The sequence below is a fragment of the Anomaloglossus baeobatrachus genome, chromosome 1, assembly GCF_048569485.1.
Source record: "Anomaloglossus baeobatrachus isolate aAnoBae1 chromosome 1, aAnoBae1.hap1, whole genome shotgun sequence".
NCBI classification, from domain to species: domain Eukaryota; kingdom Metazoa; phylum Chordata; class Amphibia; order Anura; family Aromobatidae; genus Anomaloglossus; species Anomaloglossus baeobatrachus.
This window is the reverse complement of record NC_134353.1, coordinates 860210443-860236917: the sequence shown is the minus strand read 5'-3', so window position 1 is coordinate 860236917 and position 26475 is coordinate 860210443. Positions and strand designations below refer to the sequence as shown.

The window sequence follows — 26475 nt, the reverse complement described above, 5'->3', positions numbered from 1 at the left end:
CCCATTCATGTCTAAAGTGACCAAAGAGCTATGCCGGCTACTCCAAATCAAGCAGTTGCGTACGTCTGTGTATCATCCTCAGACGGATGGTTTAGTGGAACGATTCAATAAAACCCTGAAAACCATGCTCAAAAGGGTGATTTCCAAAGACGGGAAAGACTGGGATATGATGCTTCCCTATTTGATGTTTGCCATACGAGAGGTGCCACAGGCATCCACGGGGTTTTCGCCTTTTGAATTGTTATACGGGCGACATCCCCGGGGATTGTTGGACCTGGCAAAAGAAACCTGGGAGCAGGAGCCCACCCCCCATAAAAGTGTGATTGAACACATTTTAGGAATGCAGAACCGCATAAGCGCGGTCATGCCAATTGTGAAGGAGCATTTACAGGCGGCTCAGGCCGCGCAAAGCGGCCGCTACAATAGACAAGCCACCGTGCGGACCTTTAAACCCGGGGATCGGGTGTTGGTATTGATCCCCACGGCGGAGAGTAAATTCCTGGCTCAGTGGCAAGGCCCCTACGAGATAAAGGAAAGAGTCGGGGTGGTCAACTATAAGGTATTGCAGCCCGGTAGGCGGAAACCTGAACAAATATACCATGTCAACCTATTAAAACCTTGGCAGGAACGGGAAAGCCTGATGGTTGATTTTACCCCATCTCCTTCCTCTTCGGGTCGTTCCAACCCGGCTCCAGCGACCTCCGGAGAGGACGAACCGGAAGTAAGGATTGGAGAAGCCCTCACCAAGCAACAGAGGCGAGAGGCCAGATGGCTGGTTCAGCAGAACCCCGATGTCTTCTCCGAGTTGCCGGGTAGGACCAGTCTGATACGACATGACATTGTCACCGAGCCTCACCTGAAGGTACGCCTGAAGTCATACCGGGTGCCGGAGGCTCGAAGACAAGCCATATCAGAGGAAGTGAAGACAATGCTACGCCTGGGGGTCATCGAAAAATCCCGGAGTGAATGGGCTAGTCCTATTGTCCTAATACCAAAACCCGATGGCTCCTTAAGGTTCTGCAATGACTTTAGGAGATTGAACGAAATATCCAAGTTCGATCTCTACCCCATGCCCCGGGTGGATGAGCTGATTGATAGGCTGGGACAGGCGCGATATTTTACCACGCTCGACCTGACCAAGGGGTACTGGCAGGTGCCACTGACGGAGTCCGCCAAGGAGAAAACCGCTTTTGTTACGCGGGAGGGTCTCTTCCACTATGTTGTCTTGCCTTTTGGGTTACATGGCGCTCCGGTCACGTTCCAGAGGTTGATGGACTTAGTGCTGGAACCCCACCAGGCGTATGCATCAGCGTACCTTGATGACATCATTATTTACAGCTCCGATTGGCAGACCCACTTGGAACAGGTACAAGCGGTGGTGGACGCGCTTCGAACAGCCGGATTGACAGTCAATCCCAAGAAATGTGCGTTGGGACTCACGGAAGCCCGCTACTTGGGCTACGTAATAGGCCAAGGAGTGATTAAGCCCCAAATTAACAAGGTTGAGGCGATCCAGAAGTGGCCTAGACCCCTGACCACGAAGCAGGTTAGGGCCTTTCTGGGTATCGTGGGGTACTACAGGAGGTTTGTAAAAGATTTTGCGGGACTATCAGCCCCCGTGACGGACCTTCTCAAAGGCAAGAAGTCCGTTATGGTGCGTTAGACTCCGCAGGCCGAGGACTCCTTCCGGGCCCTGAAGGGGGTCCTGTGCGGACAGCCCGTTCTTGTAAACCTTGATTTCCGGAAGAAGTTCATAGTACAGACTGACGCCTCGGAGGTCGGCCTGGGGGCAGTGCTGTCTCAGGTGGTTCAGGGGGAGGAACACCCCGTCACCTTCTTAAGTAGGAAGCTCACCCCTCCCGAGCGGAATTATAGCGTAGTGGAGAAGGAGTGCCTGGCGATCAAGTGGGCCTTGGAGTCCCTACGCTATTACCTGCTGGAACGGCAGTTTCGCTTGGTGACGGATCACTCTCCGCTGGTCTGGATGAGGTCCGCCAAGGAACGGAATGCCCGGGTTACCCGGTGGTTCCTTTCTCTGCAGAACTTCCGGTTTACGGTTGAACACCGGGCCGGTAGGTTGCAGGGCAACGCCTATGCCTTGTCCCGCGGCCCGTGTTTGATGGCAGGAGTTCAACCCCGCACGCTTGAACTGAGGGGGGGGGGGTATGTGAGACTGTGACCGGGGTTATCTATGACGGCCGGTATGTCTCGCCCCGGTTGTGCTCACTCCATGATAGAAAATCACTCCACTCCAGGGTTAATCCTGTTTCCCTACAGGCTTAAGGAAGGGTTAAAAGGAAACAGGAACGAGGGCAGGTGTGCCGGGTGTGAGGGAGTGATCACATCTCCCTGAGTTCTCTGCCGGAAAGGCACATATGTATTACTGTGGACTTTTCTTTGGATAATAAACCGTGTGCTGTGAACCTTGGTGCCTGGATCCCGTGTCTTCTGCAGCGCAGCCGACGACGCTACCTCACAATATATATATACATATATATATATATATGTATGTATTTTTATATATATATATATATAAAAGAGACTATGACATGAAACCCATTCTGTCCATGTTTGATGTTTGTTCCATGAAGATGCCATTAGACTATGAATCTAATAGATGCCGCACAACATGTCTCCTCTCTGTGCTAAAAGAAACAAGAACATCCTGTGTCCCTTAATTGTGTTCTATTTCAGGTTGTCAGAAAGATTTCTCCACTCAACAGCTTAGTGGATTTGATTGAAGGCCATTTGCATCTGACATCTGGTCATTTCCTGTTGAGTAAAGAATTGGTGCTGATCCAGTTTTTACAACACAGGTGTCCAAATTGGCTGAAAGAAGCTGCAATCACAATTGGCATGGCTTAGCCATCTCCACCGAGAGATGAAAGATGGAGAGCCTGCTGACACAAAAATCTAATCCAATTATGTAGATATCTGTCCCATTTATTTGGGTTCTCTTGTTTGAAAGGGACATGCTCTTCATGCTCAGAACCGATGTTACATTGCTGAAACCAAGTCATGCTGCTGGATTATCTATGTCCGACCGGTTTATTCTACAAGATAAATAGTTCTTCGCAAGGTGACATTGATCAAGGTTATCTTCAAATTCATAGTTTATTACTAACGGGAAAAGAGATAGAACTGACTGACAAAATATTAGACATTGTGAATAATCAGACAATAGAAACATATGAAAAATAGATACTTATAGATAGGCTCCAAACATAGGAACAGAAGCCTGATACCATCACAAGTGCTTTATCTGTCTTTCAATTCAATCTTTTACTTCTGGTCTTGGAATTTTGGAATTTTATTATTAAATTAATTATTTATTATGACCATACACATTAGGCTACAGTAGGTTATTATGGGAGCCACCCAATTTTTCCCCCAGCAGATGATGTCAGGAAGAGAAGGATCCAAGAAAAAGACTGATGGCATATCCTACGTTTCTAATGTGAACAGGTGCAAATTGAACATGAAACATAGTAACAAAAAGGAGACAGTTGCACACTGCAGTGCTAAGATATGTGTAACAATTAATCTAGGAATATAGATATGCATTACTGCTATGGAAAACGTAAAAATTGAGATACTTAGCACACAAAAATGGCCAGGTTTATGTGAGCCCAACAGCCAACGGAAAGGCGACCTCTTTTTGTTGTGTCCCTATCAAACTAATGCCTCTGTTTGGGTTAAACCTACAATTTATGGGCGGACAGGAACCTCCAAATGGAGAATTAAAATCGCCTGAGGCTGAAGAGCAGGAGAGCTCGATCAGAAGGCGTGACCCTGTAATCTAAGAAAAGACTGATAGCACTTCCTACCTTTCTAATGTGAACAGGTGCAAACTGAACATGAAACATAGTAACAAAAAAGAGACTGCTGCACTCTGTAGACAAGGATCCGGCATGTCAGATTTTTGATAATTGTGTTTTGTTTTCTGGTAGCAAAGCTGGTATCAGAGCAGTTTGGCAGCAGCCAAGGCAAATATTTCTGTGCTAGGGGTAGTGGGGACAGATACCTAACCAACAAACAAACAGCTACCTAACTGTGTGTATTGGGAGCTTTAGGTATTTTGTCTATATGGTGCCACATATCTCTGTCAGGTTTATCAACTATTTGTACATTACAGGACCGTCTATGACAATAGGGGACTTTTTTCCAGTTTCCATAAATAAAAATGTGTGAATGGGTTCCATAATACAAGGTTGTCAGAATTTCTATTAGCCTTATGTGAGATGCTGCATTTTCCCATAGAAATATAGCACTTTGGGATTTTTTTTTCACTATTCTTAAATATTTCTTACTTTATAATTAGTTTCTTTGTTATTTGATCACTTTGTTTGCACCTGATACTGTTTATTTTGGTTTCTTTGGTTTTTTTTTGTTTTTTTTTTGTTTCATTATACCCTAGGTAGCCACTTGATTATCTGCTACAGTTTGCACTTATTCTAATATAGTTGATGAAATAAGTATTGGACACATTAGCAATTTGTCTAAGAAAATATATTTCTATAGTGCTATTGGCATTAATTTCTCACCAGATGTCTGTAACAATCCATCCAATTCACACAGGCAAAGAAATCAAACCATAGATGTCCATAAATTAAGTGATGTGTAATAATGAGAAATGACACAGAGAAAATGTATTAGGCACATAAAGAAAGAGAGGTGCAAAAAGCCACGCAAAGACATGATACCAGCTGAAATCTATCAGTAATTAGAAAGCAATCTTGCCACTTAGTGAAAAATAATATCAGCTGGTTCCATTGATGGCCTATAAAAAGGTATCTAATTACTAAGGTGCCACACAAGAAACACCTCATGATGGATAAACCAGTGAGCTGTCACTCTCTAGACCTTCATAACCTTAAAGTTACAAAACATACTGATGGCATTGGTTGCAGAAGAATTTCTAAACTACTGAAAGCTCCAGTGAGAACTGTTGGGTCCATAACCTGAAAGTCAAAAGAACATTAATTCACCATATACCGGTTGCAAGACTCCATTGCTGAACAAAAAACACGTTGAAGCGCTTTTAAAGTTTGCTCAACAAGATTTAGGCAAGCCTGTGAAATACTGGAGAATATAGACTGGTCTGATGTGATCAAAATGGAACTCTTTGGATTCCATAATACACATTATACCAACAGTGTAGTCAGGAGATGGGAACATCATGGTGTAGGGCTGTTTTTCAGCATATGGCACTGACAGACTTCATATAATAGAAGGAAGGATTTATGGCCAAGTGTACCAAGACATTCTTGATAAAAATATTCTGCTATTTACCAATGATGATGAAGATAACACGAGTGTGGACATTTCAACAAAACAGTGATCCCAAACACAGAGCAAAATAAACTCTCAATTGGTTTCAGAGAAAGAAAATAAAGCTGGTAGAATGACCCAGCCAATCACCAGAGCTAAATCCAATAAAAAATTATGGAAAGAACTAAAGCTCAGAGTTCATAGAAGGAGCCCATGAGACCTTCAGGATTTGAATAGTGTTTGTGTGGAAGAATGGGCCAAAATCACAGCTGAGCAATGCGTGCCACTTGTTTTTCCATACAGGAGACGTCTTGAAGCTGTCACCATCAACAAAGGCTTTGGTACAAAGTATTAAATACATTTTAGTAAGTGGGTTCAATACTTTTCCCTGTGTAATTTCTTATTATTGTTAATGACATCTGGTGAGAAATTCATGCCAATAGCACCATTAGAAATATATTTAATTAGAGAATTGGTGATGCATTCCATACTTATCCAATACAGTCCATGCAATTGCATCATACAGGTACTTCTATTCACTGACTTTATTAGTGACCTCCTGAAGAGAACATAAGACCATGTAAATTGTATAGAGCTGTAGTAGTTTTGCCTGTGATGTCAATGAGGCTAATGAAAACTCTTCTTGAAAGAATAGGAAGTATGAGTCTAAAGTAGCCACAGTGGCCAGCGTAAAATTTGCAAGATTACTAATTTTGTTTAGTAATATAAATCAGGAAATGATGATTGATATGAAAAAAAAATACGTTAAAATTTTTTTTAACAAAATCCAAAAATTTACTTAAAATAATAGGTAATTTTCTGATAACACATTCAAAGATGAATTTACTATATGATGATTTTTAATGTCCAACACTTCACTATTAAACGGTATAAATCTCTTTGCATTGGGGGATAATAGAAACAATAGGTCAGAGAGGTGTTGAGTTCCTATTAATCCCCTAAAATTTAACCTGCTAATAGCCTGCATACCAGGAACCAATTAAAAAAAATGTTGTATTCTACTTCGTTATCCCTATTTCTTCATTACTGCATCTCTCTTGTTGATTAAAATATACATTTTAATATAATTTATATGTAATTGAATTACTCTGTTTGCCCCTATCCAGGGGCGGCCACATAATTGGTGCAGGCGCACAGGGGTCAAAGAAGTTGGGGGGCCACTTATATCTCCAAAGTGGGTGGAATTGGGCATTTTGATGAGCTCTTGGGCCTCAAAGGGCCCATATATTGTTCTTACACAGGGGCCCTTTTCTGTCTGTGTCTGCAGGTGCGCCTATCAATCTCCGTAATGCACAATTAACGTGATGGTTCATCCACAGCAACGCTGTGCACATGGTCAGGCTTATGTAGCATAAGTACACACAAAACCTCAATCTGTTGCCTAGTCACTGTAGGGTTAGCTAAATGAATCGCATTTTGCCAAAAGGCAACAAGAGGTAAACTAAATAAAGACAATTAAAACTTAACTTTTATTATTTAAATTAAATGACCAATGGAATTTAAAAAAAAAAAAAAAGAGATTAGGTAGAATCATTGATTCATATTAGGCTTAGGTGAACTACCTGGCCATGGCCCAATGTTCACTAGTAATGTCTTATTGTAAATAGACTACTCCCTAATTCTACTTTTTAAAACCATTGAACTATCAGCCTTCCCAACATGTTTCACCATGACTGGCTTCATCAAGGTGACACAAATAGTATATGCATATGATGTGTCTATTGAGCCGATAGGATGATGTGGAGAATGCCTTGAATATATCTATTGGTTTACCTGTGGATGACGTCACAGCCTACCCTTTAAAAGGTGCAGCTGACCGGATTTTTAGTCACTACAGCCTCAGACTCCTGATGAAGCCAGTCATGTTGAAACATGTTGGGGAGGCTGATAGTTGTATGTACCATGTACCATAGGCACCATATCCAGCCCTTAGATAAGGCAACGTGCACACGTTGAGTATTTGGTGAGTTTTTTACCTCAGTATTTGTAGCCAAAACCAGGAGTGGAAGAATCAGAGGAAAATTATAATAGAAACACGGGCACCACTTCTCCATTTATCTCCCACTCCTGGTTTTGGCTACAAATACTGAGGTAAAAAACTCACCAAATACTCAACATGTGAACATAACCTAATACTTTTTCATGGCCACATGTATGCCTTGAGTATTTGGTGAGTTTTTTACCTCGTTATTTGTAGCCAAACCAGGAGACAAACAATCAGAGGAAACATATAGTAGAAACACAGCACCGCTTTTGTATTTTTACCCATTCCTAGTTTTGGCTGCAAATTGTGAGGTAAAAAACTGAGCAAATAATCAACATGTGCACGTGACCTTATGGACTTGTTCCAGTACAGACCAGTAGCAGACTATGGGCATAACATTACCAATCTGTACATAGTGGGTCCCTATGGCAGTGTGACATTTCTAAGCTGCTACAATCCCTCCTCGTGATTAGCTTCTAGCTATATGAGATGATCTACGAAAAAACACTTTTGATAAATCCTTTTACAGTCATAGATAAAAAGCGGCATAGAATCACTGTGTATAAATAAATTGCAAGTCAGGTCCGTTTTTACACGTTTCCTATATTACTAACAGTTTGTATGTGTTACTGCAGGAATCTGCTGGAGGAGATATTCAGTCTCCCTTAACTCCAGAAAGCATTAATGGAACGGATGACGAAAGAACAACCCCTGAAGTGACGCAAAATTCTGAACCAAGGGCTGAACCTACGCAGAATGCGTTGCCATTTACACATAGGTACCAATTCAGTTCACAAATCTTAATTAACTGATGTGTATCTTGTTACCTCTTGATTAGTTGGCAGATTATATGCAATGACTTATTTGCTGTAGCACACTGATCCAACATGGTGACTATGTGCACATGTGTCGTCACGCATACTGATCAGTGGTGGTCAGCAATGACTGGCATGTGGGGACATTTCATTCAATAATGGTTTCTATGGACCTTTTCTTCTTTTAGTATTTAATCTTATATGAGTAATTTGTTTTGGAGCAATAAAGTCACAGTGGTTACTGCGAAATATAGGTTCTTTTTCGTCATCGTTTTATGCTGATGTTTGGTCCAGTTACCATTGATGAAATGGATCTTGAGATTTACAGCCAATCAGCAGTTCTCGGGGCAGGTGGCGGTAGCAGTTCTGGAGCTACCTTATTAAGCGGTAGCAGCCGAGGATGGGTACTGCACACCCGCCTCCTAATGATTTGAATGGGAGGTAGATGTGCAGTACCTGGCCACGGCCACTATCAGAAGATGGAGCAGCTCTGAAATTGAGCATTTCTGGTTACCTGCTGCCACTGCCAACACCGAGAACAGCTGATCAGTGGGGTATCGGGTGCTGGACCCCGGCCGATCAGACATTGGTGACCCATCCTAAAGATAGGCCATCAATGTAAAAGCAGTGAACAACCTCTTTAAGTGTTAGTTATTTAATTATTCTCTGATATATTTTTTTATATAAATCTGAGAAATCCCTTTAAGAAATATAGAAATGTGAGTCTGCCTTTCCTCTTCTCCAGTATTGTGCCTGGCGTGATGTTCAATGATCAACATTAGACTTGTTTGTGTGCCTTAAGTTTTTAGTATTAATATTGGTGTCTTAATATTTCATATGTTGTTATGTATTTTCAAATACTTTTTGTTTGTATGACTTTTAAGAATAAATTCTCACCTTCTTGTAATTTTTTTTTTATTTTGCATTTTACTAAGGTATTTTTAGTGCTTGATAAAATAAAGTACAGAATAAAAATCAGCTTTTGACCAGTCCAATGGAACTTTACGTTTTCCTAAATATTTAGTTGCCAAAATGACCTGCCAGACAACATAAAAAATTGTAGTGGCTGTCAGTTTTATTTCCTCTGCCAGGTAGTTTGTGGCCTGGGAGACAAGTTGTTGCAGCTAGCACAAATTTCATTTTCAGCATTTAGGAGACTCTCTGACGTGGTGTTAAAACGTTTTATGGAGACGTAAGGCACCATTGGATGGACATTTCTGTTCTTGGATTTTTTAAAGTTTTATCTCTGGTATTATAAATGGGGTTTAGAAGTGATTTTATCACTTTACCCCTTGCTGTTGATTAATAATAATAATAATAATAATAATAATAAAAAAGAAAAGCTATAGCATAAAAAAGTGGTCACATTAGTGTGACAAGGGAATGAGTGGTCTGGCATATTAGGACTTTGGTAGGAAGTGGTCTGGCACATTAGGATTTCAGTAAGAAGTGGTCTGGTACATTAGGACTTCAGTAAGAAGTGCTTTGGTAAGAAGTGGTCTGATACATTAGGACTTCGGTAAGAAGTGGTCTGACAAGTTAGGACTTCGTTAAGAAGTTATCTGGCACATTAGGACTTCTGTAAGAAGTGGTCTAACACATTAGGACTTCAGTAAGAAGTGGTCAGGTACATTAGGCTTTCAGTAAGAAGTGGTCTGACAAGTTAGGACTTCGGTAACAAGTGATCTAGCACATTAGGACTTTGGTAAGAAGTGGTCTGGTACATTAGAACTTCGGTAAGAAGTGGTCTGGCACATTAGTACTTTGGTAAGAAGTGGTTTGGCACATTAGGACTTCGGTATGAAGTGGTCTCCCACATTATGCCTTTGGTAAGAATTGGTCTGGCACATTAGCCTTTGGTAAGAAGAGGTCTGGCACATTACGACTTCGGTAAGAAGCAGTTTGGCACATTAAGACTTTCGTAAGAAGTGATCTGGCACATTAGGACAGCATAAAAATATATGGTTTGGCACATTAGGAGAGCAATAAGAAAACGCGGTCTGGCACATTAAGACAACATTAAAATTCATGTTCTGGTATGCTATGACAGCAAATGAATGAAGGAATTTGTCTCCTCGGACAAAGTGCTGTGGATGAAGTGTTCTTGTACATAGGGAAGCTGGTTAAGGACTATTCTGGAGAGATGTCCTACAGATGGCAGAGAGAAATTAAGAAACAGCTGTATGTCACGAGAAGATCAAGTGAAGGAGTGGTCTGTTACATAAGGCAGCTTGTGAATAATTGGTGGTTTGGTAAGGAAGTGACAAGGATTTGTCTGCTACCACATATCAGTTACTAGGATGTGGGAATTAGAGAGGAAATATTAACATTTCCCAAAAAAACTAACTGCAAATTTGTGATAAATAGAACAAATGTAAAATGCAAAATATTAAATAAAAATTACTGAAAGGATTAAAATTAAACAACGCGTGAGCGTCTAGGTGTAAGAAATATAAAGGTTTATGTGATAAGTGTTTGCACTTCAATGCCCTGTACTTAAGCTGCTACCTACGGTGCAATCTCCTTCTCATGTAGAGTGGACAGATATTAAAATGATTCTTTCATTCCTGTATTTACGGCTAGGTGTGTAATGTGTGCACAATTATTAGGCAATTTTTTTTTTTTTTTATTATTATTAATGTTATTATTGAACTACTGAACTACAGTGCTGTCATTCAATCCAAAATGTTAATAAACCTGACACCTGAATACTGAAGAAACTAAAAGGTGATGGTTTGTCTTTCCCAGGAGAATACGGTATCTATGTGTGCAGAATTGTTGGGCAACTAAATGAAAAACGTACATTTTCCCATCTCAATTTTTTTATTTCATCTGTTAAAGTGAGACAACTCAAAATGTACAAAAAGACATTTCTGGCATTTACTCCCAAAATATCACTGACCAATATAGCCCCCCTTCTTTTTAATAACAATCATAATCCTTCCATCCATAGTCTGTCAGTTTCTTAACACCAGAACTACTGGACTCGTGACACCTATATAGAAATACATAGTGCAAAGTAGTCAAAATGACTACCTCAGTAGTTCTAGTGTTAAAGGGAACCTGTCACCACTTTTTTGGCATATAAGCTGCGGCCACCACCACCGGGCTCTTATATACAGCATTCTAACATGAGGTATATAAGAGCCCAGGCCGCTGTGAGAACATAAAAAACACTTTATAATACTTACCTAACGGTCGTGCGGTGGGCCATATGGGCGTCTCCGTTCTCCGGTGCCGGCGCCGCCTCTTTCGGCCATCTTCGTCCTTTTTCTGAAGCCTGTGTGCATGACGCGTTACTCGCCGATCCTGCGCACGCGCAGTACAATACTTTGATCTGCCCTGCTCAGAGCAGATCAAAGTGCGCCTGCTCAGGACCTGAATGCCGACAAGTGTGGATGACGTCGGACATGTCATAAAGAAGAAGGAAGACAAAGATGGCCGAAAGAGGCGGCGCCGGCACCGGAGAACGGAGAGGCCCATATGGCCCACTGCACGACCGTTAGGTAAGTATTATAAAGTGATTTTTATGTTCTCACAGTGGCCTGGGCTCTTATATATAGCATGTTAGAATGCGGTATATAAGAGCCCGGTGGTGGTGGCCACAGCTTATACACCAAAACAGTGGTGACAGGTTCCCTTTAAAGGTGTTCTGTCTAAATCTACAAGTCTGCAGTCCCTCTATGTGTCACTCTATGTGACTGCAGACATGTGAATTCTCACATTGCGCACACTGTGCACTGTGAGGGTTCTCCAGTGTAAGAGCCAGTAAATGTATTGAGAGAGGCCATGGCCATTTAGTCGCACTTTAGCAGGGAGAATGCATATCAAATACTCGCGGCCACGTAACCAACGTTCCCGGCTCTCACATCAGAGAATCCTCGCAGCGCACCGTGCGTGTGATGTTAGGATCCACATGTCTGCAATGACAGAGCGACGTTTGAATTCAGATCCGACAACCCCTTTAATCTATTGATGATCAATTGTTTGGGCAGCATCAACCCCAGCCTTCCACACACTGTACAAAGAGGTGACTGTTTTCCTGCATTCTAAATCTCCAGTTTAAGAAGGGCCCACAAGTTCTCAATAGGGTTTAGGTCCGGTGAGGAAGGGGCCAGGTCATTATTTTTTTATCTTTAAGTCCTTTACAGGCTGCCAAGCAGAGGAGCATTGTCCCGAAAAACTATCATGATGTTCTTGAAAGGTGCAGACTTTTTTCTGTACCACTGCTTGAAGAAAGTGGGTTTGGTAGTTTAAGGGAACCTGTCAGGTGCAATATGCACCCAGAATCACGAGTAGTTCTGGGTGCATAATGCTAATCCCTGCCTAACCGTCCCTGTATACACTAGCATAGATAAAGAGATCTTTACAAAAAGTATTTATAAAGATTTGATATCGTATGCTAATGAGCAAGGGGACTAGTCCCCTGGGCGTTAGTTCCCCTGGATAGTCGGCTCCATTAGCATGTTAGTACATCCCTGTGGCAGTGCTAACATGCGAATGAATGTGCAGCATCAGAGGATGATTTCACTCACCTCTTCGCTGCCATCGCGTCTGACTCCTGGACTTCAGCTCAGTTCGCATGATCCCGGACTTCCAGTTATGCGCACCACATGAGTTTGAAGCCGTGACGCGTACACCCGGCTTCATAGTGCGCATGACCGAAACTCTGGGGTCATACGCACTGAGCCAAAATCCAGCGTCGGTCGGCAATGGCAGCGGAGAGGTGAGTGAGATCACGCTCTGACACTGTACATTCATTAGCATGTTAGCATGCCCACAGGGGCGTACTAACCTACTAATGGAGCCGACTAGTAAGGGGAACTAACGCCCAGGGGACTATTGCCCTCGCTCATTAGCATACAATATAAGATCTTTAGAAATACTTTTTCTAAAGATCTCTTTATCTATGCTAGTGTATACAGGGACAGTTAGGCAGGGATTAGCAATATGCACCCAGAACTGCTCGTGTTTCTGGGTGCATATTAAACCTGACAGGTTCCCTTTAATTTTAAATCCATCTTCAATCCAAAAAGGTCCTACTATCTTGTCTTTAATAATCCCAGCCCATAGCAGTATCCACCTCCACCCTGTTGGCATCTGAGTTGCAGTGGAGGTTTGTACCCATTACTGATCAGCCATGAGCCCATCCATCTGGTCCATCAGGAGTTACTCTCATCTCATCAGTTCATAAAATCTTTGAACAATCTATCTTCAGATATTTCTTGGCCGTTTCACCTTCTCTATCTTGCTCAGTAGTGGTTGGTTTCATCCTTCCTTCCCTCGGCCGTGTCTCCGAGCACTGAACACCTTGTACTTCTGGGCATCCAGGTTGGTTACGATTCTCGAATATGACAGTACTGCACGATAATGGGGTCCTCCTGGTCGCTTCACGTTTGATTCTTCTCAAATCTTCTCAAATCTTTTTTTTCTGAACACACTTTTTGTGAGTCTTTTGAGTATTTGTGTCAAAACTTTTTATGGTTCTGTGATTGCGCCCCAATATCTTAGTAAGTTTAAGGGTGCTGCATCCATTTGTAAGGCTTGGAGCAATTTATGGCTTTTCAGAGTCAGTTAAATCTCTTTTTTGTGGCACATTTTGCCTGAGGAAAACAAGCTGCCTAATAATTCTGCACACAATGATAAAGGGTGTTGTATCATTAGGATGCACCATCCATCATTACACAAATACACATCACCTGATCTGCTTCATCCAATAATCATTCAGGTTTATACAGCTCGGAGTTGGAAAATCTGCATAAAAATGATGATATGGTGAAAATACTCACTTGTCTAATAATTGTGCACACAATGTATTCATCATACAAAGTCCTATCCCTGTAATTTACGCACAATTTTTGATTACCAGTTTACTCTACTGTGTAAATAACGCTCATGCCGTATATGACTTTAATCTACTATTTGCTCCTTTGACTTTGACTGTCCTCTTTAATTATTGATCATTATTTCTATTTTTGAAAGGTGACTGTATTATTCTGTGTCTATGATCACTCAGTCTGGATGCCTCACAGATATATGTATTAGAACTTTACCACAATGGTTAGAAAATTAGATATTACAAGGTGTTGTTGTTTGTTTGACATGATCCGTTATAATATATACCGCATATGTATATAAATAATTGTCCTACCGCTTGGTACATCTTCGTGTTATAGAATATACTACCCATAATTTTATATTTTCTTGGTAGCATGATACTGCAGGAATTTTGGGGGTATTTTTGTATAAATATCATCTCAATCTTCTTTATATTACATATTTTATTATGAAGAAGCTTAGAATTTGTATTGTGTTTGTACTATTTTGAATTTTCTTGTAATTACCATGGTAACTGGATTGTTTATCTTTTTTGTAATTTGAAATATTGCAAATCCCTATGATCCAAACATATATATTGTGGAGCTTTTCAGCTATGGAGTTGTAATTGCTTTATTCCTGAAATCATCAGCCATTGACGTGGCTACCATGTAAGACAATGTCTATCCTCAGCAGATGTTATTTTAGCTTTATAGAACTGCTATAGAACTTCCATAGAAATGTATGGGGCCCAAGCAAAATCATGAATTGTGGATCCGCACAATAAACCCTGGACATGATGTCACTGGTATATACAGAGCTCCATGTCCATGTGCCATATATATATATATATATATATATATATATATATATATATATGTATATATATATATATATATATATATATATATATATATATATATATATGGCACATGGACATGGAGCTCTGTATATACCAGTGACATCATGTCCAGGGTTTATTGTGCGGATCCACAATTCATGATTTTGCTTGGGCCCCATACATTTCTATGGAAGTTCTATAGCAGTTCTATAAAGCTAAAATAACATCTGCTGAGGATAGACATTGTCTTACATGGTAGCCACGTCAATGGCTGATGATTTCAGGAATAAAGCAATTACAACTCCATAGCTGAAAAGCTCCACAATATATATGTTTGGATCATAGGGATTTGCAATATTTCAAATTACAAAAAAGATAAACAATCCAGTTACCATGGTAATTACAAGAAAATTCAAAATAGTACAAACACAATACAAATTCTAAGCTTCTTCATAATAAAATATGTAATATATATATATATATATATATATATATATATATATATACAGTACGGACCAAACGTTTGGACACACCTCATCTCTAGAACAACTGTTAAGAGGAGACTTTGTGCAGCAGGCCTTCATAGTAAAATAGCTGCTAGGACACCACTGCTAAGGACAGGCAACAAGCAGAAGAGACTTGTTTGGGCTAAAGAACACGAGGAATGGACATTAGACCAGTGGAAATCTATGCTTTGGTCTGATGAGTCAAAATTTGAGATCTTTGGATCCAACCACCATGTCTTTGTAGAAAAGGTGAACAGATGGACTCTACATGGCTGGTTCCCACCGTGAAGCATGGAGGAGGAGGAGGTGTGATGGTGTGGGGGTGCTTTGCTGGTGACACTGTTTGAGATTTATTCAAATTTGAAGGCATACAGAACCAGCATGCCTACCACAACATCTTGCAGCGGCAAACCATCTGGTTTGCGTTTAGTTGGACCATCATTTATTTTTCAACAGGACAATGACCCAACACACACCTCCAGGCTGTGTAAGGGCTATTTGACTAAGAAGGAGAGTGATGGGGTGCTACGCCAGATGACCTGGTCTCCACAGTCACCAGACCTGAACCCAATCGAGATGGTTTGGCGTGAGCTGGACCGCAGAGTGAAGGCAAAATGGCCAACAAGTGCTAAGCATCTCTGGGAACTCCTTCAAGACTGTGGAAGACCATTTCCGGTGACTACCTCTTGAAGCTCATCAAGAGAATGCCAAGAGTGTGCAAAGTAGTAATGAAAGCAAAAGGTGGCTACTTTGAAGAACCTAGAATATAAGACATATTTTCAGTTGTTTCACACTTTTTTAAGTATTTCATTCCTTATGTTTTAATTCATAGTTTTGATGCCTTCAATGTGAATCTACAATTTTCAGAGTCTTGAAAATAAAGAAAACTCTTTGAATGAGAAGGTGTGTCCAAACATTTGGTCTGTACTGTATGTATGTGTATATATATATATATATATATATATATATATATATATATATATATACCCTTTCTATAGAAATCCATCCATCATATAAATAAATTCCCACCATCAGCCACAGTCTCATACTTGGCTCTGAGGGACCATATAATATATCTAAACTTATTACCTCACAATTAATAATAATATATTATTATTATTCTGTTAGAATAACTAGAAAAGCGACATCTATATGCACATGGGAAGCTACTAGACCTCTCCAAACCATAGATATTTAGAGATACTATCCCATGAAAATGGCTTGTACATCCAGCCAGAACAGAATGCCTGTACCTCCAGCCAAAACAGAATGTCTGTACCTCCAGTCAAATAGAATGCCTGTACCTCCAGCCAAAACAGAACGCATGTACATCCAGCCAAAACAGAACGCCTGTACCTGCAGCCAAAACACAATGCCTGTACCTCCAGCCAAAACAGAACGCCTGCACCTGCAGCCAAAACAGAACGCCTGTACCTGCAGCCAAAACACAATGCCTGTACCTCCAGCCAAAACACAATGCCTGTACCTCCAGCCAAAACAGAACGCCTGCACCTGCAGCCAAAACAGAATGCATGCACCTACAGCCAAAATAGAACGTCTGTACCTCCAGCCAAACAGGACGCCTGTACCTCCAGCTAAAACAGAACGCCTGTACCTCTAGGAAAAACTGAACGCCTGTACCTCCAACCAACACAGGATGCCTGTACCTCCAGCCAAAACAGGATGCCTGTACCTCCAGCCAAAACAGGATGCCTGTACCTCTAGGAAAAACAGAACGCCTGTACCTCCAGCCAAAACAGGACGCCTGTACCTCCAGCCAAAATAATAATAATAATAATAATTAATTTATTCATTTATATAGCGCTATTAATTCCATAGCACTTTACATACATTGGCAACACTGTCCTCATTGGGTCTCACAATCTAAGGTCCCTAACTGTATGTTTTTGGAGTGTGGGAGGAAACCAGAGTACTCGGAGGAAACCCACGCAAACACGGGGAGAACATACAAACTCCTTGCAGATGGTGTCCTTGGTGGGAATTGAACCCAGGACCCCAGCGCTGCAAAACAGGACGCCTGTACCTCCAGGCAAAACAGAACGCCTGTGCCTCTAGGCAAAACAGAACGCCTGTACCTCTAGGCAAAATAGAAAGCCTGTACCTCCAGCCAAAACAGAACGCCTGTACCTCTAGGAAAAACAGAACGCCTGTACCTCCAGCTAAAACAGGATGCCTGTACCTCCAGCCAAAACAGGACGCCTGTACCTCCAGCCAAAACAGGATGCCTGTACCTCCAGCCAAAACAGGACGCCTGTACCTCCAGCCAAAACAGGACGCCTGTACCTCCAGCCAAAACAGGACGCCTGTACCTCCAGCCAAAACAGGACGCATGTACCTCCAGGCAAAACAGAACGCCTGTGCCTCTAGGAAAAACAGAACGTCTGTACCTCCAGCCAAAACAAGACGCCTGTACCTCCAGGCAAAACAGAACGCCTGTGCCTCTAGGCAAAACAGAACGCCTGTACCTCTAGGCAAAACAGAACGCCTGTACCTCCAGCCAAAACAGAACGCCTGTACCTCCAGCCAAAACAGAACGCCTGTACCTCCAGCCAAAACAGAACGCTTGTACCTCCAGCCAAAACAGAACGCCTGTACCTCCAGCCAAAACAGAATGTCTGTGCCTCTAGGCAAAACAAGACTCTTAAACCGCCAGGAAAAATGTAAAAAATAATTTTTGACTATTGAGTGAAACCATTCTATCCTCAAATCTTTCCTTACCTGCCTTTAGCACATGTGTTCTATGGATAATATAATACATTACTCATCTATGTTTCAGAAACAAGGGACATATCAGATAATTGCGATGTGTGGATGGGGGCACAGTTTTTATGTAGGATTTTCCTGTTTTAAGGTGATCAGAAATTATTGTTTCTAGAAATGTTATCAGATGTTTTAATGCAAGTAGCATAGTAACAAAGCAAAAAGAATGAGTATTACTTCTAATGAACGACAAGAAGGAGATTTCTAAGGTGACCACTCTCTAATTTATGTGCTAGTGCTTTTGTATAGTGTTTCATAGTAATGTGGTATTCCCTAAAGCTGGGTTCACACTAAACGACAGCGACAACGACGTCGCTGTTACGTCACCATTTTCGGTGACGTAACAGCGACCTTGTAAGTCGCTGTTATGATCGCTGCTTAGCTGTCAAACACAGCAGAAGCAGCGATCATAACGTCGCTGTGTTACATGTTCAGAGAGCAGGGAGCCGCGCTTAGCGCTGGCTCCTTGCTCTCCTAGGTACAGTACACATCGGGTTAATTAACCCGATGTGTGCTGCAGCTACATGTCACAGTGCAGAGAGCAGGGAGCCGCGCGCAATGCTTAGCGCTGGCTCCTTGCTCTCTTTGCTACAGTATACATCGGGTTAATTACCCGATGCATACTGCAGCCACATGTCACAGTGCAGGAGCCGGCGCTGGCAGCAAGAGCGGAGGCTGGTAACCAGCGTAAACATCGGGTAACCAGGGAAAGGTCTTCCCTTGGTTACCCGATGTTTACGCTGGTTACAGCTTACCGCAGCTGCCAGTGCCGGCTCCTGCTCGCTTCATTTCGTCGCTCTCTCGCTGTCACACACAGCGATGTGTGTGTCACAGCGGGAGAGTGACGACGAAAAAATGAAGCTGGACATTCAGCAACGACCGGCGACCTCACAGCAGGGGCCAGGTCGTTGCTGGATGTCACACACAGCGACAGCGACGGGACGTCGCTGCAACGTCACAGAAAATGGTGACGTAGCAGCGACGTCGTTGTCGTTGTCGCTGTGTGTGACACCAGCTTTAGCGTTAGGTGCAGATAGTGCTGCCTCCATGTCTCTTCTTATGTGTAATTCTGTCTCTCATTTATTTACTAAGCTACTAAGCAATGAAAGTGCAATTTTTTGGTGAGCAAAAGCATTGAAAAAAAATCTGCCGGGTGCAAAATGGTGAATGTTCTCGAAAGTAAGAGTGTTTTTATTATATATCATAATGGCACCAACACCAAGTGAACCAATAAAAAAAAAGCACCATCCATGTAGCCTCATAGAGACTCAAAACAAAATATTTCCAACTCACCATTTCACATAGAGATTTGTGGGATTTAGTATTAATCTTTAAAAGCATTCCATTTCCATCAAGTTTAATTATTATTATCCATATATTGTGGCAATGGTTATACATATGTACAGTGCTGGCCAAAAGTATTGGCAACCCTGCAATTCTGTCAGATAATACTTAGTTTCTTCCTGAAAATGAAAAAATGAATGAAAATAACACAAAAGAGAATGAAACAAAAATCAAATCATTGATCATTTCACACAAAACTCCAAAAATGGGCCAGACAAAAGTATTGGCACCCTTAGACTAATACTTGGTTGCACAACCTTTAGCCAAAATAACTGCGAACAACCGCTTCCGGTAACCATCATTGAGTTTCTTACAAAGCTCTGCTGGAATTTGAGACCATTCTACTTTGGCAAACTGCTCCAGGTCCCTGAGATTTGAAGGGCGCCTTCTCCAAACTGCCATTTTGAGATCTCTCCACAGGTGTTCTATGAGATTCAGGTCTGGACTCATTGCTGGCCACTTTAGTAGTCTCCAGTGCTTTCTATCAAACCATTTTCTAGTGCTTTTTGAAGTGTGTTTTGGGTCATTGTCCTGCTGGAAGACCCATGACCTCTGAGGGAGACCCAGCTTTCTCACACTGGGCCCTACATTATGCTGCAAAATTTGTTGGTAGTCTTCAGACTTCATAATGCCATGCACACGGTCAAGCAGTCCAGTGCCAGAGGCAGCAAAGCAACTCCAAAACATCAGGGAACCTCCGCCATGTTTGACTGTAGGGATCGTGTTCTTTTCTTTGAATGCCTCTTTTTTTTCCCCTATAAACTCTATGTTGATGGCTTTTCCCAAAAAGCTCTACTTTTGTCTCATCTGACCAGAGAACATTCTTCCAAAACGTTTTAGGCTTTCTTAGGTAAGTTTTGGCAAACTCCAGCCTGGCTTTTTTATGTCTCGGGGTAAGAAGTGGGGTCTTCCTGGGTATCCTACCATACAGTCCCTTTTCATTCAGACATCGACGAATAATACGGGTTCACACTGTTGTACCCTCGGACTGCAGGGCAGCTTGAACTTGTTTGGATGTTACTTGAGGTTCTTTATCCACCATCTGCACAATCTTGCGTTGAAATCTCTCGTCAATTTTTCTTTTCCTTCCACATCTAGGGAGGTTAGCCACAGTGCCATGGGCTTTAAACTTCTTGATGACACTGTGCACCGTAGACACATGAACTTTCAGGTCTTTGGAGATGGACTTGTAGCCTTGAGATTGCTCATGCTTCCTCACAATTTGGATTCTCAAGTCCTCAGACAGTTCTTTGGTCTTCTTTCTTTTCTCCATGCTCAATGTGGTACACACAAGGACACAGGACAGAGGTTGAGTCAACTTTAATCCATATCAACTGGCTGCAAGTGTGATTTAGTTATTGCCAACACCTATTAGGTGCCACAGGTAACTTACAGGTGCTGTTAATTACACAAATTAGAGAAGCATCACATGATTTTTCAAACAGTGCCAATACTTTTGTCCACCCCCTTTTTTATGTTCAGTGTGGAATTATATCCACTTTGGCTTTATGACTTTTTTTTTTTTTTTCATTGAAGACAAATTAAATGAAGATAATAATACCAAAGAATTTGTGATTGCAATAAATTTCAAGAAGAAACTGAGTATTCTCTGACAGAATTGCAGGGGTGCCAATACTTTTGGCCAGCACTGTAAATATGTATTCAGCCACTTATCTAGTAGTAATATATTGAAAACCAAATAGAAAGAACCTCAATTATCAATATAAAATAAACTTTATTAATATCACGAATTTTTAAGAAAACACACCCAGTGACTGTGAACACACAGGGGCATACAAGGAAAATGGAAGGAGCTTCCTAGATGGAATCCCTATATTATCCTTATGAGATCTTGCTCCTACCTATCAACGGGGGAATATACAAATATATATAGCGCCGTAGATGTTCTGGGCGCCCCCGTTCAGCGTCAACTAACACTTGATGCACCCTAAATTACAGTGAAGTATTAATAGCACTACAGGGGCAGGGAGGAAGGAGGGGGACGCACTCTCTATGGGATAAGGATAATATAGGGGTCCCATCTAGGAAGCTCCTTCCATTTTCCTTGTATGCCCCTGTGTGTTCACAGTCACTGCGTGTGTTTTCTTAAAAATTCGTGATATTAATAAAGTTTATTTTATATTGATAATTGAGGTTCTTTCTATTTGGTCTTTAAAACTCAATTCGACTGAACTGTTTTTGATGATTTCTCAATATATTGAAAGAAAGAGAAAAAAAGAAGGAAAGAAAGAAAAAGAGAAAGAAAATATTAGCATCTATGGAAAAGATACATTCTAAGAAGCGTAAGGAAGAAAGGAAGAAGGAAGGAAGGAAGGAAAGAAGGAAGGAAGGAAGGAAGGAAAGAAGGAAGGAAAGAAGGAAAGAAGGAAGGAAAGAAGGAAAGAAGGAAGGAAGGAAGGAAAGAAGGAAGGAAGGAAGGAAGGAGGGCAGGATGGATAAAGCTCTACATAAAACCTGTAAATATTCCATTACATTCTAAGCAGCAAAAAGCAAGACCAAGGAATAGATAGATAGATAATAGATAGATAGATAGATAGCTAGATGGACAGACAGACAGACAAATAGAATTATTTTGGAAGGAAGGAATGAATATGTAACGCTGAGGGTAAACGTTAGATACATTCACTTGCATTCTAAGCAGCAAAAGCAATTAGTGAATTTGAGTTCTTGCCAGGACCGTCCATATGTTTCATGTCCTTATGGGTAAACTGACTTAGCACTTTCTGTGTGTATTTATATTCACTTACAGTGTACTATATAATACATTCATCCACAGTCTTTTTTTAGGCTACTTTGGCCATTGATGTGTAGAATATACCTTCTATAAAGAAACCAGTGGATTTTTCTTAGTTTATAAAAAAAATAAAATAATTACAATAAATGTATAGTTTTGTGACATACTATGTGAGGCTATAGAACTAGTATCGAGATAAGCAACATATACTTCTGACATGAACACTGGGTGAATTGCAGAATTTCCTGACACACTGTTGTTATTAGTATTATATAACTTGTTCATAATCTATCATTATTTCTCATCTTGTAGCCCCTCCTTTGTGTATTCTGAAGGGTGGGTTTAGTTTGGTTGCCTAGCAACAAGTTGTCTTCCAGACTTGGTGATGACCATTGGACCATGCGTAGTTACATGTACTGAAGTGGTCACAGGAAGTTACCTCTGCTATACAGTAACCTGCCTCTGCATGCTGCACTGACTTGTTTTAAGACCCTCCCACTCAGGGAGCTCAGAAGACTGTACAAGACGTCATACAGCTTTAAGGAATTATCTGTCAAGACAAGAGATAAAATATGTTTAAAGTGTGTTATGTGTACTAAGAAACAGGCTTAAGGGAGACATAATGTAACAAGAAAATGAATATAGCTGTTTGTTTCACTTCTCCTGATCTGCTATAGTAGACACTTGTAAAAATGTTGTGCAGTATAAAAGAAGAAATGACGCCGCTAACCTGGACGGTATCTATATTTTGGCACTACGTCCAGCCTCTTATGTCAGTATATGGCATGTCTGCAAATCCAACTTCTACAAATATAACATTCAGGCTGCTTGTTCATGCGTTTCCAGCCGATTACATCTTCTGGTGTTGATGTTTCTTCCAGTGTTGTGCTATATAGACTATTAAAGTTGCCCATTATGTACAATATAGCCACATAGTGGGTTTTTTTTCTCAGAGAGAAGTTATAGGCAAAAATGGCTAAATATAATACAGAATATTCATGAAGAAAAACTATCTAGTGTTCCTTCATTGTTCTACATGATATCTGTAAAGTCTTATTAGGACCCCACTGCTACATGGCAGGCAGCAATCTCACTACCGAGCTTATGTGCTGATCCATTCATGACTCCGGAATTCTGACTGATGGCCGTACCTTAATGGACAGACCGCCAACTACCCCCTACCCCAGTTCCTGAACTCTCACCTAAATCCAGGCACACAAACTGCGGGACACTGGATGAAAAGGCCACAGCAGCCCCATTTATTAATTACCAACAAACAATAAATAACATTCACATGAATCAATATAATAATAGCATAACCACCTGAAAAATGAGGGGGAAGAATGAAGGTTCAACTTCACCAATGCTTGATTACAACACCAGCTCCACCACAACGCGCTCAGCCACACCACACCGGCTTGAGGGCACCTGCCTGAATGTTGCCCACACCAATGTGCCGCTGACACCTTAGCCCAGTAGGGACCCACTTCCAAATGCAACCATAATCTTGCACCCCTCGTGGTCACCGTTCCTACACTGGGTTCCCCTTACCTTCAAAGACTCCGCCTCCTTATCGCCTACTGCTGCGACAAAGGGCAATCCCAAAGCCATCTACTCATGCTGAGCCATAAAAGCTTCAGCATTAGGGTAGGTGGGCAGGATGATTAAAGTCTTCCACCAGGTACCAAATGAGAATCCCCCGAGGCCCTGCCTTATGTATCTTCTATAATGACCCTCCCCTTGGCCAATCCCAAAGCCCAAAAACACAACTGCTCCTAAAATCCACTATCCCAACAGGTCTATCGTATCTCCTCAGTCATGTCGCCCTCCTTTCAGCCCCTTTGGGGCAAGGAATCCGGGTTGGTACTTTATACATTAATGATTCCAGACATATAAAGTTGTATTCATACTTTTAATAGGACATTACGTTTTTCTGTTCAGTTAGGAACAAACAAATGGAATTAATGTAAAGAAACAGGTCAGTTGCCTAAATAGTAAACATCGCTTTAATTTTTATTTCATAAATCAATAGTACACATGAAAATAGGCAACTGTGTAATATATCTTATCAGACAAATCTGCTTCTTTATCCACCTGTATTAATCATTCAATCTCAAAATTCTCGATTCATGGGTAAAATATATTACTGAGAAAGGAGATGACAGTTGGTGCTCATAAAGTTCTATGTAGGGGGGAGAAGGGAGGAGTTAGAGGTAGAGTTTTTCCCTTCTCCCTTCCCCTCTCCTCTATATAGAATCTTATCAGTAGAAGCCATCATCTCCTATCTCAGTAATGTATAAATTTGTCTTCTCTGTAGACAAGAGGAGATGAGTGGAGGGCAGAACTCCATCACTAGCTCCTCCCTACTCCCCCTCCTCTCTCCAAAGAACATTATGAGCTCCAACAGCCATCTCCTATCTCAGTAATTATGAGCTCCGACAGTCATCTCTTATCTCAGTAATTATGAGCTCCGACAGTTATCTCTTATCTCAATAATGTAAAAATCTGTCTTTCACAGAATTCAGATTTTATCCGTTAATTGAGAATTTTTGGATTGAAAGGTTAATATAGGAGGAGAAAGAAGCAGATTTCTCTGATAAGATATCTTACAAAGTTGCTTATTTTCATGTATATTATCGATTTATGAAATCAAAATTAAAATTATGCATGCTCTTTAACTATTGCTAACTAAAGCAGAGGGACCACATTGATTTTTTTTTTGATCCGTTGAATTTTTTGTCAGTTTTTGGAACTTAAGAAAATGTTCATCATGCTGCGCTTTTTCTACCATTCTAAATACGGATAGATTACGGAATCCAGACGGACCCCCTAAAAGTCAATAAAGACCCGCTGCTTTCGTTTGCTTCAATTATGTATGTTGCATCTTTTTTGTGCATCAATTTTGTTGCCTGCGACTAAAAACGGAAGAAACAAACAAAATGCAGGCGTTGCAATGAAATTATGTGAAATTCATATTCTACAATGGGAACCAACGTCTGGATAGAACACGCTATAAAAATAAAATATTCTTTGTATGAATGATACCAGCCATTTAATGTCTTAGAGGATTGTGTAGAATTCTTGAGCTCTGTTAAATTTGTTGGCTTCTATGTAGGGGATTGAACAGATGGCATGGAAGAAAAATTGCTGATTTCAGACACTTAAGCCATTACTGGCACACGGGATACAGGATTACTCAATAAGGGAGTAAAAGTCAATATCAACAGTAATTGGAATACAGAGATATTCAGTGTGTAAGTAGTACCTTAAAGGGGTCCTCCAGGACTTAAAAAACGTGATAGTCATAGATGTATTAAAAAGCTAATATAACCAATAAACTGAGTCAAACAAGGAGATTTAGTGAGCTCACCGATCTTATGGATCCTTCGACCAGGGACTGTGTGGCTGGCATCCACCATATGAAGCAAGGAAAAAGAAAAAATCCTGTGGTCCGTCCTTCATAAAATTTGTGTTTTTATTAGTTCATCAAAAAAAAAAAATTTCTATGTATATATTCCGGGCAATTGTCCCACCTGCGCGTTTCGGACTACGTCCTTTCTCAATGGCATAAAAACATAAGACTATCAAACATATAAATAAACATATCCATTGGAAAAGTGTGCATAGAAACATAATTAAAGGGAACCAAACATCAGGATTTTCATGTATAAGGTGCAGCCAGTGCAGTACTGGCACTATCAGGCACATTGTGTACATACCATTAGGGTGCAGCTCGGGTGTTTAGTCAGTGAAATCCAACTTTATAAAGTTTGAAAAATCAAGCAGTTTTTGAATGACGTGTGCACCACTCTCCTAATGTCCAGGCGGGTTATGCACATATCTCCCCCCGCCCCCTGTTCCTCCCTCCCTCTGGTTGTATTCAAATTTCTCCCTTCAGAAACATGGCCCCGGAGTTGAAACCTGCACATAGCGCTTATCTCCGGCGTCATGTTTCTGAAGCTCGCAGTAGCTAGTATTACCTGCAGCTACGATATCGTGCCGCCCCAGGACACCGTGACCGGGTCTCGCAGCACTGCCGTCACGGGGTTATGTGAGTCCATTGTGAACTTACCTCACCTGACCCCCGATGTCGCTGGCAGGCTGCTGTCAGCTTTTTCCTGTGGCGTCCCGGTGTCTTAGGCGGCTGCTGTGCTGGCACGGTGTCCTGGGGCGACACGATATCGTAGCTGCAGGTAATACTAGCTACTGCGGGCTTCAGAAACATGGCGCCAGAGATAAGCGCTATGCGCTGGTGCCAACTCCGACGCCATGTTTCTGGAGAGAGAAATTTGAATACAACCAGAGGGAGGGAGGAACAGGCGGCGGGGGGCGGGGATACA

At 41.4% G+C, this 26475-nt stretch overlaps 1 protein-coding gene across 5 annotated transcripts in view; it reads left to right on the top strand.

Moving 5' to 3' along the window:
• HOMER1 (homer scaffold protein 1) overlaps nt 1-26475 on the top strand; it is a 170099-nt gene that overhangs the window by 48124 nt on the left and 95500 nt on the right. For all 5 annotated transcript variants that reach the window (XM_075325749.1, XM_075325732.1, XM_075325739.1 and 2 more), the window contains exon 6: nt 7912-8054. In XM_075325749.1, coding sequence (XP_075181864.1) covers nt 7912-8054 — 143 coding nt within the window. The remainder of the gene's footprint in view (nt 1-7911; nt 8055-26475) is intronic.